Source organism: Ambystoma mexicanum, chromosome 9 (assembly GCF_040938575.1).
Source record: "Ambystoma mexicanum isolate Mex_15411 chromosome 9, UKY_AmexF1_1, whole genome shotgun sequence".
Classification (NCBI taxonomy): Eukaryota; Metazoa; Chordata; class Amphibia; order Caudata; family Ambystomatidae; genus Ambystoma; species Ambystoma mexicanum.
In genome coordinates this window covers 74923231-74939562 of record NC_090931.1, presented here as the reverse complement: position 1 = coordinate 74939562, position 16332 = coordinate 74923231, and the positions used below count along the sequence as shown (strand labels likewise).

Below are 16332 nucleotides of genomic sequence, written 5' to 3'. Positions count from 1 at the left end.
AAACATTCAAAGAAATGTTTTAATAAATAATTAAGTTGTCATTAAAAAAAAGGTTTTCTTTAATGAGGAGACAATCTAAAGGGTGTCCAATGCATTGTGGATTACGTCAAGTCGTTCAGCGGGCACCATAACATCGCCTCTTAATCCTCCCACCGACAGTGGTGCTACACCACTGTCGGCTCGGGGGTGGAGATGCTGTGGGCTGCCGCTCTAGACCACGAAGGCCCGCTGGATTCCCTGCTCTCATTCACACGGACAGAAATGGAAGATTGTTCTTCCACTGGCAGTGGTTGAAGTGGGCGGGAGCGGTTGGGAGCGGTGCCCCTCCACTTGTTTGTTTATGTTTTCCTGTTCCAATACTTTTATTTTAAAAAGAAACCATCCCGAATGGTTTCATTTTTAAAAAAAAAGTGTAGGAAGAAGTTGAACTTTCACTCCAGTGCACTGCACTGAACATTCCCTTAAATAGCAGGTGTGTTTGTTTGGGGGTTTGGATTGCGCATGGCAAGGGGTGTGGAGATGGGGTTTGTGGGGAGCGGGGTCAGGCCAGCAGGGACCATAGTTCCACTACTTCTTTGTGTACACTTTGACCACTGACCATTGGTCAGTTGGAAGGATTAAGAGGGGATGGTTATGGTCTGAGGTGAAGGACTTGTTGGAGTCTGAAATGCATTGGACACCCTTTAGACTGTCTCCTCATTGAAGAAAGCCTTCATTTTATGACAGCTGGATTATTTATAAACCATTCTTTTGAATGTTAGCTTCAGGTCTTTGAATGCATGTCATTTATACGCACATTATAGCCAGGCGTTTGCCAAGGATAGGCTGGCACTGCGGTGGCACTGCGGGGCTTTCCCTTTGGTCTTGGCATCACTAGTATCTGTGTGTCCCAAGACATGTACAAACAAAACTGAACTCTCCATGTCCTTTTCTACACTTTGAGAAAGTTCCTTGAAGTACCATGAGCACTACTGCAGAAGCCCAGAAGTAAATGATACAGATATACTAAAACTGTTGTGGAAAGTGAGGTTTCCAGAACTATTCCTAATGTCCTTAGCCTCGTAGGTAAGTCTTTCAATGTCAGGTGGCATGGGCGGTCGGTCAGAAAGGGCTCAACTGCAACAGCGTACGCCGCTCCTGATCACGTGGTAACGCGCCTGTCCCTTTAAGAGGAGAAAGACGTAGTGGCGCGTAATGGCTTTGACCTAGAAGTGGCGGTGGAGATAGGGGACTTGTCAGGAGAGGGCGGCGGGCTGGGGTGTTTTGACAAGCTCGGTAACCGGTTGTATAAATGGCTCTGTCCTCACCAGCTGAGCGGGGTGAGACTTATCTCCTGCCCCCTACATTTCAAGGAGAGGTTACTGCGGGAGGAAAGGTACATTCATCGAAAGCTGTCCAGATTCCAATCCGCACACACCATCCCTTAGTATTTATGACACTATCAGCACTCTGGGGAAAAAGCATTGCTTTCTCCGCCCAAGAATTATGGCCCACTGGAGCACCCATATCTTTCGCTACTACTGCACATCTGTGCCTCTTAATTTCACTGAATGTCAAAAGGCGTGCCAGCAGCACCAGCCCGGCACCTTCTCCCTCTCGGCAGCCCAAATGATCTAGGACCATTGTATGGCGGCGTTTTGCAGGACAGACGTAGAGCCTGATTCACAGAAGCGTGATATAATGGCACAATCTCATTGGGAAACGCTCTGCGCTTCGGGGCCTTGCACTCATATAAATGAGCGCAGATGTCCGTACTCTTTTAAAATAAAAATCCCAGTATTTATTATAGAAAAGACAGAGCCATGACTCTGACACCTGTGGCAAGAGAGGGGAATCTCAAATCAGCCATCCAAAATACCTGTTAATGCTGTACTCTGGCTATACACTGGGTGGCGCTGGTGCACTACTTTATGCAATACCTTGGTTAGCCAACAGGAGTCACTGCTGTGTTGATATTGGTCTACCTGCTCCCTGTGCCTTACACAATGCCCTACTTCTATACAACAGCAAGGTGTCACTGCTTCCTCAGTGTCTATTACGCTAGTTAATAGATGTTGTACCCCAACTGAGAGTGCCAGTACTACATTACTGCAATCTGTACTGTATCTGGAGAATGTGCTACTCTCACTGGCCACTGGGTGTCGCTGGACTGCCCGTTCAGTATCCTAGCCAGCAGCACCACGCTCTGCCTCGCCACTGTCTGTAATTTTAGCATTAGTGTTCCTCTAGCCCTCCTCCGTGTCACAGCACTGTGCTACACTTCTACACCATTGCCTGCTGGGAGTTGTAGTATTGAGTCACTTCAACTGGCTAACATGGACTGAAGTAAAACAAAGGTAAAAGCAGAGCCTGGTGCGGAGCAGGGTGTGCCCCATGACATGGAGTCATTTACTAACTCTACCCACTAGGCACCCCATCAAACAACACCCTAACATCATCCGATGAATCCCAGAGTCACACTTTCCTCTAAGACGAGAAAGTAAATCGCTCCGGATGCCACATCCGATCACTGGAAAAAAGTGTCTTTCTGTGGGATCACCTCCTTTCAACCTTACCTCATGAATTCTACTGGTGGAACCGTCTTGCTCCTGCTCTATAACACGCTGATGTCAGTCAATGTCCACACGTGTGAACACCTCTCTGACAACACACAGCTGAAGACGCTCCGTTATAGCCCTCAATTTCTAACATGATAACCAGACATCCCACATCTGAAGAAACTCTGTTATAGCCCTCGATTTCTAACATGATAACCAGACATCCCACATCTGAAGAAACTCTGTTATAGCCCTCGATTTCTAACATGATAACCAGACATCCCACATCTGAAGAAACTCCGTTATAGCCCTCAATTTCTAACATGATAACCAGACATCCCACATCTGAAGAAACTCTGTTATAGCCCTCGATTTCTAACATGATAACCAGACATCCCACATCTGAAGAAACTCGGTTATAGCTCTCAATTTCTAACATGATAACCAGACAATCCACATCTGAAGAAACTCCGTTATAGCCCTCGATTTCTAACATGATAACCAGACATCCCACATCTGAAGGAACTCCGTTATAGCCCTCAATTTCTAACATGATAACCAGACATCCCACATCTGAAGAAACTCCGTTATAGCCCTCAATTTCTAAAATGATAACCAGACATCCCACATCTGAAGAAACTCGGGCATAGCCCTCAATTTCTAACATGATAACCAGACATCCCACATCTGAAGAAACTCTGTTATAGCCCTCAATTTCTAACATGATAACCAGACATCCCACATCTGAAGAAACTCTGTTATTGCCCTCAATTTCTAACATGATAACCAGACATCCCACATCTGAAGAAACTCGGGCATAGCCCTCAATTTCTAACATGATAACCAGACATCCCACATCTCAGGAACTCCATTATAGCCCTCAATTTCTAACATGATAACCAGACATCCCACATCTGAAGAAACTCCGTTATAGCCCTCAATTTCTAACATGATAACCAGACATCCCACATCTGAAGAAACTCTGTTATAGCCCTCGATTTCTAACATGATAACCAGACATCCCACATCTGAAGAAACTCCGTTATAGCCCTCAATTTCTAACATGATAACCAGACATCCCACATCTGAAGAAACTCTGTTATAGCCCTCGATTTCTAACATGATAACCAGACATCCCACATCTGAAGAAACTCCGTTATAGCCCTCAATTTCTAACATGATAACCAGACATCCCACATCTGAAGAAACTCTGTTATAGCCCTCGATTTCTAACATGATAACCAGACATCCCACATCTGAAGAAACTCGGTTATAGCTCTCAATTTCTAACATGATAACCAGACAATCCACATCTGAAGAAACTCCGTTATAGCCCTCGATTTCTAACATGATAACCAGACATCCCACATCTGAAGGAACTCCGTTATAGCCCTCAATTTCTAACATGATAACCAGACATCCCACATCTGAAGAAACTCCGTTATAGCCCTCAATTTCTAAAATGATAACCAGACATCCCACATCTGAAGAAACTCGGGCATAGCCCTCAATTTCTAACATGATAACCAGACATCCCACATCTGAAGAAACTCTGTTATAGCCCTCAATTTCTAACATGATAACCAGACATCCCACATCTGAAGAAACTCCGTTATAGCCCTCAATTTCTAACATGATAACCAGACATCCCACATCTGAAGAAACTCGGGCATAGCCCTCAATTTCTAACATGATAACCAGACATCCCACATCTGAAGGAACTCCATTATAGCCCTCAATTTCTAACATGATAACCAGACATCCCACATCTGAAGAAACTCCGTTATAGCCCTCAATTTCTAACATGAGAACCAGACATCCCACAGCACTAAGAATGCTGTCAGATTCTCTTATCACACAAATGCACACAGAATGGAAAGGGAATTCTAAAACAATGTCTTAGTGGCAGAGGAGGTTAGTCAATAGCACGCGATAAGTCCCCGCCAGTAAAAATGACGAGAACTGACTTCCTCTGTCCAGATATTTAACCCATCCTAAGCACAAAGATAAATCTAGCCCACACAGAGTTTCATCTTCCCATGCATTATCCTGGTAAATGTATGGATTTATCCAGAAGGTTTAGTCACAGAGATGTTAATCAATATCCAATTTGTCAAACACCTGCAAGTGAGATCATTGCACAAGCAGAAAGTACAAGCACCCTGTGAAGGGCCTTACCCAGGACCGTGAGCCGTGCGGGCCGCGACCGGATGGCGGCCTGAATGGCCTGGCACTCGTACACAGCGTCATCCTGGAGCTCCGCCCGCTGGATCTTCAAATGGTGCTCCCCGGAGAGGTGGTCCCCGATGACGGAGTAGCGTGGATACCCTAAGGGGCGAAGGACAGAGTCAGGGACACGCAAGTCCAAGGCAAGAGGTGCAGAGGCGCACCGAGGGAACACATGGGTCGCTGGTAAAGCCCTATGCAATGTGGTTTCCTTATGCTGACCATGGTGCCCGCATTTCATCTTCTACCTAAAAAAAAAGCTATGGTCTACAAATACATATTGCATAGTAAATGTACAAATATCAATTTCTATTTAAATAATTACTTTTTAAAATATTTTTTAACACTTGATGGTGCTTTAAATAAAACCTTGATTGCAATAAATGTCCATGAATTGTCAAGAAGTGTGGAAGAAGGAGTGCTGTTCCCTCGGTGCCATTATTCCCCCAGGTTTACCGACCTATCTTTACTCACGAATCCTCCTTTCTGAAGCATATATTAAGTTCCGAGCTATACAAAAATGTAAATAAATAAACAAAGAATTTCCATAATTTGAAAGGCATGATCAGAAGGACCAGCCTTCGAAAAGAAAAACCTGTTCCACATTTAGAGCTCGGCATAATACATGCAGGATCAAGCGCCTCTCCCGCATAGCTCACTTTATCCTGGGCTTCACCCCGCTATACCAGGTACCTTCGAACAGAACAATCCTGTTTCACATTTAGAGCCCGGCACTATGCATGCAGGATCAAGCGCCTTTCCAGCATAGCTCACTTTATCCTGGACTTCACCCCGCTATACCAGTTACCTTCATAAAGAACAATCCTGTTCAACATTTAGAGCCCGGCACTATGCACACAGAATCAAGCGCCTCCCTGCATAGCTCACTTTATCCTGGGCTTCACCCCGCTATACCAGGTACCTTAGAATAGACACATTTAGAGCCCGACACTATGCATGCAGGATCAAGTGCCTCCCTGGATAGCTCACTTTATCTTGGGCTTCACCCCGCTATACCAGGTACCTTCGAATAGACACATTTAGAGCCCGACACTATGCATGCAGGATCAAGTGCCTCCCTGCATAGCTCACTTTATCCTGGGCTTCTCCCGCTATACCAGGAACCTTCATAAAGAACAATTCTGTTCCACATTTAGAGCCCGGCACTATGCATGCAGGATCAAGCGCCTCCACGTGTAGCTCATTGTATCCTGGGCTTCACCCCACTATACCAGGTACCTACCAATAGACACATTTAGAGCCCGGCACTATGCATGCAGGATCAAGCGTCTCCCTGTGTAGCTCACTTTATCCTGGGCTGCACCCCGCTATACCAGGTACCTTTATAAAGAACAATCCTGTTCCACACTTAGAGCCCGGCCCTACGCATGCCGGGCAAACACCTCCCCCGCATAGCTCACCTTATCCTGGACTCGGTGCAGCTGAAGTATTATTAGTCCTGTGTTGTTATGGGGGATGCCTTTCATTTCTGAAAGCAGTGCACCCATCTAGGATCTCTCGGGGTACCCTACCCTGGTAGCATGCAGAAGAAGTCACAGTCTCCATTATGCTCTGCTCCGCAAGTCCAAGACCTGCACGCTACCAATTATGGATTAACACCTATTGACTGATTATGAGTTCCAGCTGTACTCCATCGTTTAGCATCCAAGTAGTTCAGTTATAGGATTGATTTTATGGAGTCTGGGGTACATTTCAGGGGGCAGGAATAAACTCCCGGTTCTGGATACAGCACTCTAACCTGGTGCCTCTATAAGCCTGTGCGTCCTGTGCTTTAACTGTCCACTTTTCTTCGCCTGTTCTCTCTTGAAATGTGGAGTTTTGCTGCTCCCCATGGCACATCAATACATCAATCAGTGTGTCACATGTTCCATCCAATAGCCCCCCTCCCAATCACACACCTACTTACCCAGACATATATCCATCCACCCACATTCCCACCTAATACCACTTATCCCCACCACACACCTACTGACCATCCATCCATCCACCCACCCATCCATCCATCCATCCATCCTCCCATCCAATACATCCCTGCCAGTCACACACCTCCTTACCTGGCCACTGGTTATCCGTCCATCCATCCATTCATCCATCTATCCATACATCCATCCATCCACCCATCTACCCATCCATCCATTTATCCATCCATTTATCCATCCATCCATCCATACACCTCTCTCAGCCACACACAAACTTACCTGCCCACTAGTCATCCATTTGCCCATCCGTCCGTCCGTCCATCCATCCAACACATCCCTCCCAGCCACATATCAACTTACCTGGCCACCACTCATCCATCCGCCCATCCAACCATACATCTATCCGTCCGTCTGTACATCTATCTCTTAAGAGATGTAATATTAATATGCTTTTATACTGCACCAAATCACCACAATAGAAGTATCAGAGAGCCTAGTATTGCCCCTAGTGTGGCCCACTGTGTCCACAGCAGGAGTATCTAGAACTTAGTGTGCTGCAAGAAACAAAATGAGCGAGGGGAAGAAGAGAGGATTGGGAAATTGTAAATCGATACTGAAAACACACAGAGGGAGGAATACAGCGGGGGCACATGTTGCGTGATATTATCTGTGCATGGCAGTCCTGCAAGGTGGGTATTGGCTCTGCAAAGGGAGAAGGCAGATATGCCATAAAGTGTTGCCATAATTGGAATGTGTTTCCACAGCAGATTTTGAGAATTGCAAGTTAGTACACAATGTAATGTTGGATGCCTGAGGTGCTTAAAAGTGTGCTTGCGAGATCCTTGCAGTTTGATGGCCTATTTACCTGGGCAATTCTACACTTGGTACCGCTGGTCAGACTCACAAATGGTAATTCTGTGCCTGCCAAGCCTGAGCCAGGAGTGGCCGAGTCAGGAATAAACTGTCTATAATGGCGAATGCTGTTGGTAATGGAATTTAAGGGAATTAAGTGGTTGCTGTGAGGATCAAGTTCAAGACCCTCTGCATCATCCACAAGGCTTTCTGGGGCCTAGGACCCCGCTAAATGTAATTTCATGAAATGCCTGGGGTAGCGGAAGTGACATCACATGACCCTTGACCTCTAATGACTTCACAAGAAGTGATGTCATTTGACCCCACCCTGAAGTGACATCATAGAAAGCAATAAAACACAACCTTTCCCCCCCTTGACAAAATAGAAATTGGCATCACATAGCCCCAAATGACGTCCCTGCTCTGAGCGCTTTTTACAAGCTAAGCAAACATAGACCCCAAAAGCACTCCACCCGCCTTGTGTTCGCACCAGCAAAAACATATCAGAGGACACATACCCTGGCCTTCCCTCTTTCTCTTAGAGAGGTCCGCTAACGAGGAGAAAGGCCTATTCCATTAATCAAGCGTACTTCCAGAAGTTGCCTCTCGCTAGGCATTCTGGGAGGAAGCCTTTCAGTCCTTGAGTCTAAGTGTCATATAATAATAATCTAGCATTTATATAGCGCTACGAAGCCTCAGGCATCTGAGCGCTGCTTATTATTACCCACGGTGTGTGGTGCTCATTTATCGGCCTCAGAAGGATGAAAGGCTGAGTTTGGCCCTGCCAGCTTTCAAGCCTGCGTCAGCAGTCTCCGCACAGATGTCAAAGTCAGCGCTCTACTCGAGCGCTCTATCGGACCGACTACATATATATTTAATTCTATTGAAATTAAGATATTAAAAGAGATAGTCTTAATAATGGCAGAAATGCAGAAAGCTTATCCCCCATGGCCGACGTTATAAAGAAAGGACGTAGTGAACGATTGAGAAAACAAACATATCTTACTTTCCAACAACAAAGAATTGTGTACATGATTCTACAAACCCACCGCTTTCCTGAAAATATGTACTCAGCTAGAGCCTGAGTACTGGCCAAAGCCCAGGTTGATAAGCACGCATCCCCAAAGTCCTCCTCTTCCTTCACAAGCATGCACACCTCAGCACTCCTCATGAAGCCGACTTCCGGGCTGCTGATGGATTCTGCCCAGCAAGCAGCTGCGAGGCGTCAGTGCGCAGGCGCGGGATTTGTGTGATGTGTGGACCAATGGGCCTGTGAGAGGGTGGGGGATGAGAACTTGGGGCTCAGTGGGGCAGGTGGCTCTTCTGCACCGTCTATGGGGAAGCTAGTGATTAATTCGCTGTGTCACATGGCCACGCAGCCGGTTATTTCGGGACGCGGCGTGTGCGCGACACCGGGTCCAGCTCCCCTGCACCAGCGCGGATCCACGCAAGGTGTGTGCCGCTGCTGTGCAGCTAATTGGCTGCAAGGCCGGAGCAGGTGCTGCGGAGGCATTTGTAATCCTGTTGAGAGACTGGGAAGGGGCTAAGCATGGCAGGGGCACCCTCCCACATCCTGCTTCTGATGTTGTGAGTAGTGATGCGCAAAATGGCGGCGTTTTCCTGTGTGGAAGTATTGGCGAACTTTGAGTTAAATCCAGTAAAGCACAAGGAGCGAAATGGACAATTTTGTAACGATTTTTTTAATAACTTGAATTGTGTGGTTTTTGTTTGGGTATTCTGGGGCCGCAAAAAACGTTTGGCCTTCTAATTATCCCAAAATGCATGTTCCTGGAACAAAAAATGGGCACATTTCAATTTGGCCTGAAGCGGTCGAATTTGGAGAAAGACGGTTCACCGGCAAAGTGGAGTTTTAGGCTGATGACACCAATTCAGTTTCACAGGCAAACGTTTTGCGCAGCACTAGTGGTAAGTCAGGCCTACTGAGGTCATGTGACCAGGGGCTGATTCAGACCTATTTGGAGGTGAAGACGCGTCCTGCAAAACAGGTGCCTCGAAAGGGAAGCCCAGTAGGGCGGTCGGAGCCTGTTTAGGAAAGCCTGCCGTAAAGCTTGACCCGCCGTAGCAGCCCCATACTTGGAGACAAGCATGGACTGGGAAACAAAAGAGGTCCAAGGTGCAGAGGCCTACTGGGAAATCCCTTTGTTGGTATGTATATATTGTAATGTCTATATGAGACTATGTTTTTTGTAAAGGTTCTGTTATGATATAATGGAATCAAGAACAAATAAAAATAAAAAAAATAAAAACTGGGAAATCTTTAAAGTTCCCTGAGCCAGACCACCCCAGGCCAGGGTGCAGAGGCCTGAGGCCAGTCCACCCTAGACCAGGGTGCAGAGGCCTACTGAGAACTCTCTAGAGTTTCCTGAGGCCAGTCCACCCCTGGCCAGGGTGCAGAGGCCTATTGGGAAATCTCTAGAGTTTCCTGAGGCCAGTCCACCCCTTTCCATGGTGCAGAGGCCTACTGGAAAATCTCTAGAGTTCCCTGAGGCCAGTGCACCCCAGGACAGGGTGCAGAGGCATACTGGGAAATCTCTAGAGTTTCCTGAGGCCAGTCCACCCCTGACCAGGGTGCAGAGGCCTACTGGTAAATCTCTAGAGTTTCCTGAGGCCAGTCCACTCCTCCACAAGGTGCAGAGGCCTACTGGGAAATCTCTAGAGATCTCTGAGGCCAGGCCAGGGTGCAGAGTCCTACTGAGAAATCACTAGAATTCCCTGAGGCCAGTCCACCCCTGACCAGGGTGTAGAGGCCTACTGGGAAATCTCTAGAGTTCCCTGTGGCCCGTCCACCGCTGGACAGGGTGCAGAGGCCTACTGGGAAATCTCTAGAGTTACCTGTAGGCCAGTCCACCCCTCCTTGGACATGATTGGGATTTTTAGGCAATTCCCAGATTTCCCTATAGATTACTCCACCTCTGCATATGGTTCAAAGCAGGAACTTCCACTGGAGCTTAGAGGCAAGCATTTCTCCAAGTGTCAATGGATGGACACCGCCGAGTAGTTCTGCCCTAAGATTCCACTCACCCAGTCACAACCATTGCTTATACCAGTGCCCACATTTTAAATACCTTGTACAACTCTACAACACAACCTGAACCGACTCGACCCTCCCCTTTACCTGAAGGCATAGCACGAGGAAACACCCTCAACCAAGGACATGTGCAGGGTCTTTAGAGAATGTCAAAGTTGAGACACCACTCCCGCTCCGCGCTTGACCAGTACAATTAGCGTTAATTGTCCAGATATAAAGTATCTCAAAGTCTTCAATCGATTGGTATTCCAGTTTATTGTCTGGTATTAGGTAAGCAGAAACAGCCAACACGTGTTTTGACTTAAAAGTGTTTCTCAAGGAAACTGAGTTTTTCTTTGAGTTCCCCAGATGTGTTTTTCTATAAGTAGTCAAGTCAGTAGATTGAAACGTTCTTTTGAAATACATTTTTGGTGTTGTAGATAATTCTAAAGCAAATCGTCCCCCTCGTTGGAGTAACAAGTTTGATGTGAGTTGTCCTGTATGTAATCACTCTATGTATGCTCCGCGTTTCTGTCATCAACGAGGGGGACAATTTGCTTTAGAATTATCTACAACACCAAAAATGTATTTCAAAAGAACGCTTCAATCTACTTATAGAAACACCCATCTGGGGAACTCAAAGAAAAACGCATTTGAGGAGACTTTGGGCAAAAAATTAGAGATAATAAGGAAATATGGCAGATAGCTAGTCCCACATCCTACCAGCACACAGTCCCTGTTCTCTTGGGCACACCAGTCATCAATCTCAAGCCTGCGTAAGATCTTCACATCTAAGCTTCTAACCACTCCTGACCCAGTTCTTTGGCGCCGCCATGCTAATACTTTAGCTGAGTAAAGCCTCTCTCGGCTCTTTCCACATGGTTTCTCGATGTTAGTAGCAATGAAGTTCCATAACAAAATCTCTTGTGGTCTTCTCCACAAGCACCGGCATTAAAGATTTTCTTATTCGCAAACTTCTAGAAATAGTTGGTAGTATTCAGGCTTTCACAGATCTGTGCAACCGTGCAGGGACTAGTTTAGCTTTACTTGCGGCAGCAGAGGGTGGAATATTAGGCAACAGTTATCGCTCACTTGGTTCTGAAGATAAGGAAGATGGCATAGCCATAGGATCAGATGTAGTTTCCAGGCTCAATCCATCAGAGGTTTTCGGCAGAGTTTGTGAAAATTGGTCAGAATCGTCTGGCAATGCAAACCACCTTACACAAGTATTGAAGATCCCCTGGGGAATTTAGTGGGTCTGCTGTTTGACAGGATTTGCGAAAGTTAACCAGACGATGTGTTGCCACACATTTATCGAAGGAGTCGGCCCACATACAAACATCTGAAATGTTTGCTTTTACTTGTGTCCATTGTTCAGGAGAGAATTAGGGCAGAGAGCTATCGTCTGAGTCAGACTGGAGCTGTACAGTAGAGGATGCTAGTGCTTCAGAATAAGCCTTAACCCCTACTACACCTGATAACCCCTACTACACCTGATAATCCCTACTACACTTGATAACCCCTACTACACCCGATAATCCCTACTACACCTGGAAACCCCTACTACACCTGATAACCCCTATCACACCTGATAACCCCTACCACACCTGATAACCCCTACTACACTTGATAACCCCTACTACACCCGATAATCCCTACTACACCTGAAAACCCCTACTACACCTGATAACCTCTACCACACCTGATAACCCCTACCACACCCAATAACCCCTACTACACCCGATAACCCCTACTACACCCGATAATCCCTACTACACCTGAAAACCCCTACTACACCTGAAAACCCCTACTACAACTGATAACCCCTACTACACCGGATAACCCCTACTACACCGGATAACCCCTACTACACCTGAAAACCCCTACTATACCTGATAACCCCTACTACACCTGATTACCCCTACCACACCTGATAACCCCTACCACACCTGAAAACCCCTACTACACCTGATAACCCCTACCACACCTGAAAAGCCCTACTACACCTGAAAACCCCTACTACACCTGATAATCCCTACTACACCTGATAACCCCCTACCACACCTGATAACCCCTACTACACCTGATAACCCCTACTACACCTGAAAACCCCTACCACACCTGAAAACCCCTACTACACCTGATAACCCCTACCACACCTGAAAAGCCCTACTACACCTGAAAACCCCTACTACACCTGATAATCCCTACTACACCTGATAACCCCCTACCACACCTGATAACCCCTACTACACCTGATAACCCCTACTACACCTGAAAACCCCTACTACACCTGATAACCCCTACTACACCTGATAACCCCTACCACACCGGATAACCCCTACTACACCTGATAACCCCCTACTACACCTGATAACCCCTACTACACCTGATAACCCCTACTACACCCGATAATCCCTACTACACCTGATAACCCCCTACTACACCTGATAACCCCCTACTACACCTGATAACCCCTACCACACCTCAGGGAAGCAGTAAAGTAGTGGAAAAGACCATTATATCGCTTTCATCTGTTACAACATTTTCAGAATTTGAGACCCCAACATCTACTAAGTCATTCATTTGGCAAGCCCCCTCTTTGCTACCATTGTGTATATCAAAAATAACACTTCTATCAGGAGACATATCAATTCTCCCAATACGTAGTCTATGCTTTTTGCGTGAACTCAACTCCAGGACCTCAGAAATGTGGTTCCTGTCAAAAACCAGAGAACCAGCCACAACAATGGTGGCTGTAACTTCAGGGCCATGCTTTGGGGAAGTCAAAACAGGGTTATTAATCAGTAGGGGAAGAGGCTTTTTGCACACAACGTTTCTTCTCGTTGCAGGCATATTGCCCTGGAGGCAGCATACACCCTTAACCAAGTGAGTTAGATGGTGGGTAGCACTCTGTAATTTACAGAAGCGAATACCCAAAGACACCGTTCCATAACAGATCGTGTAGCTGTTGTCCGGATCACAGACCTCCCACTGGGTCGATGGCACGCAGACTCCTCGGGAACCAGGCACACCAAATACGGCACGAAAATCGTTGACCAGCACCATAATGCTGCAGCTCCCGTCATTATGGCTAAATCTCTGACCGACAGCATGAGGCAGGCTAGAGAACAGGACCCACAGGTCTGAACGAAGACGAAAACAGAAACGTCAAGCTGCACTGAACCCAAAAGTTACAGCCGCTTCCGATTGCTTACTTTTGCACAGGAATCTTGAGAATTGTGCACTACTGGTCCCAATGACCATTAACCTCCCAGCATCCATTTCACTTTACCATGAGAAGACACAGCATGCTAAAAGAGAGCTTCTTTCAGTGCCAAATCATGAAGGTCAGTCCCCCTGCACCTGTAGCATGGACTGCATTGTTGGCTCCTCTGGTAATGCACCAGCCCATTTTCCCCAATGACATTGATGAGTGGCTGATTCATCAAACCCAGACAATCTTAGGCCTCTTTGCTGACCCTGTAATCCTCTGTATACACTTTATGGTTCCATGTGAAAATGTCCACAGGAAAATGTAGTCGTGTGAAAATGTCCCCAGCAAAAAGTCGTTTTCAAAAATATAGTCATTCAATACACTGAATGCAAAGTGTGAAAATGTTGCCAGTAATAAGGTCCCCAAATTTAAATACACAAAAATACAAGGGTGTAACCCAAATAATGACCCAAACTTTTAATGAAACCTCCACAATCACCTTAAATCTGGTCCTAAATATTCCCCTTGCTTCTAACCGGAACTCTTACAGAACACTAACCTTTCAGCGTGCAAAAGCATTTCATTTGCATGTTACTCAATACAAAATCAATGAAAAAGGAACAGTGAACTTAACTCCAACCCCATCACCAGCTAGCCACAAATGAATAACCTGTGCCTTAACCCAAACCCATCCTCTAATCCTAACCTTAGCCTTACCCCAGCTGCACCTCTCCCACTTACCCTGATGCTTACTTTGCTCTAAGCACTAGGTTTATCCTAACCCCTATCCTACACCAACATCACCAGCCCTCTCCAGCCTCCCTTTCCCTTTCTTTAACATATAGCACGTGAGCACCTGGAGACTATGCAAATGGCAGCGGTGCGCGGTACGAATCCTCATAACATGCCCAACCATTATTCCATTAGCCCTAGCCTTTCCATAACCTAACAGTTAGCCTGACACTAAATTGCCCTAATAATTTACCACACCCCAACATCAGCAGCACTACATTTTTGGCTACTTTTCAGCTGCAATTTTTACTTTTTGCTATCAACATTTTCACTGGATACTCTCTTTATTTCCTACTTTAACAAATGGGACCACCCAACATTTATGCTGATGGCAAGGGGTCATTTTAAATCACACCTAAATTGCACTGGAGGGGCTGTGTCTGTTTTCACTTTCCTTGAAAGGGTCCCCTGTGCTATTTTTATAATTTCCAAAAACGAGTACAAACGTAAAGAGTTAAAAAAAAAGTTTGAAAAATGGGGTGGGGTGAAAACATTTCTACTCTTAACATTTACAATCCAGCTTGGAAAAAGTGTAAATGCCACATTCAAATGTGTCTTTGCCGGCGGTATTTACAATGAATTCCTATGGACCTGTTGCTTTTACCAGGTGGTAAAGTGAGGTGGATTCCATGGAATCTAAAACTTTTCCACCAGCATGAATTATTGTTCCGTGCCCCCACTTTCGCCTCCTGGGGTCGCAAAACAAAGCGTAAAGAGTTTACTGATTTCTTTTACTCTGTACAGTTAAGATCTAGCAGTTTGAAAAATTAACCTCAAGGACTTAAATAAGGTAATTTGGGTCTGTAGGTTTCTTAAGATGTTTGAAACTTTTGTTAATAATGCATGATAATGTAAATGAAAGAGATAAAGCATTAAAGGGAATGTGATTTTCTAGATTTTTATAGGGTTTTATAAGGTTTTATGAGATTTTAGCTCTATGAATTCTGAGAGGATTTTAATTTATTTGATTCATAGTGTATTGTAATTGGTATGAAATGTATTTATGTGTTTGTAATAGAAAGGTTCAATTGAGTTTTGAAATTTTGAATATGTTGAATTTTTTTAACCAATACATATAAAGATTATGCAATAATAAGGTAATTTTTTTTTTTAATTGCATGCAGGGGGTCCACCATGAAACCCCCATTACAGGTGTAAAATGCTGTACTCTTCCAGAATGGAGCAGGAAAACATGGCGGAGATGCAAACACTCCTTTGCAGCGCTCTTTTTCATTGGAAAGGAATGAAAATGAAATTGCATGCAAATTAAAGGCATAAAAGCGTTTCACCTGGCTTTTAAGTTTCCTGTTTCACTTCGCTCACTGCAAATGACTCCCAAATCAGATGTTCACATTCTAAACAGAGGTAAAGAACTTTTCTCATTCAACATCCACGTTGATTTGTGGAAGCTCTAAGGAAAGCATTGTTTTTCACGAAATAAAACATGATAGGTGCGTACTGTAGAGGTCGCGTGACAAAGGCCATGCCACCCAAGTGAAACAGAAAAAATATACTATATGTTTGAATTTATATACACTGGACATACTTAAGGTTTGCCTGTCTGAGCCCCTTACTGCACAACACTGAACCTCGTTTTTAAGCCTGGCTTCTTGTCCATTCTGCAGGTTCCACCTAGTGGTGGTCAACATATTCATAATTGTTGACATTTGCCTGTGGTTCTTCTTCGTCAGCGGGGCAACATTACTTGAATCGCATGATCGCTGGCGATTGGCTCTGCTG

At 45.5% G+C, this 16332-nt stretch overlaps 1 protein-coding gene and 1 pseudogene across 1 annotated transcript in view; both read right to left on the bottom strand.

The window, feature by feature from the left end:
* KIRREL3 (kirre like nephrin family adhesion molecule 3) overlaps window positions 1-6616 on the bottom strand; it is a 961667-nt gene extending 955051 nt beyond the window's left edge. Inside the window, exons 1-2 of the mRNA XM_069613887.1 lie at window positions 6523-6616; window positions 4716-4865 (exon numbers count right to left, since the gene is read on the bottom strand). Of these exons, the coding sequence (XP_069469988.1) occupies window positions 4716-4865; window positions 6523-6616 (244 nt within the window). The remainder of the gene's footprint in view (window positions 1-4715; window positions 4866-6522) is intronic.
* A 9355-nt stretch (window positions 6617-15971) lies between these two features.
* Window positions 15972-16332, bottom strand: part of LOC138487259 (kin of IRRE-like protein 3) — a 1139741-nt pseudogene continuing 1139380 nt past the window's right edge.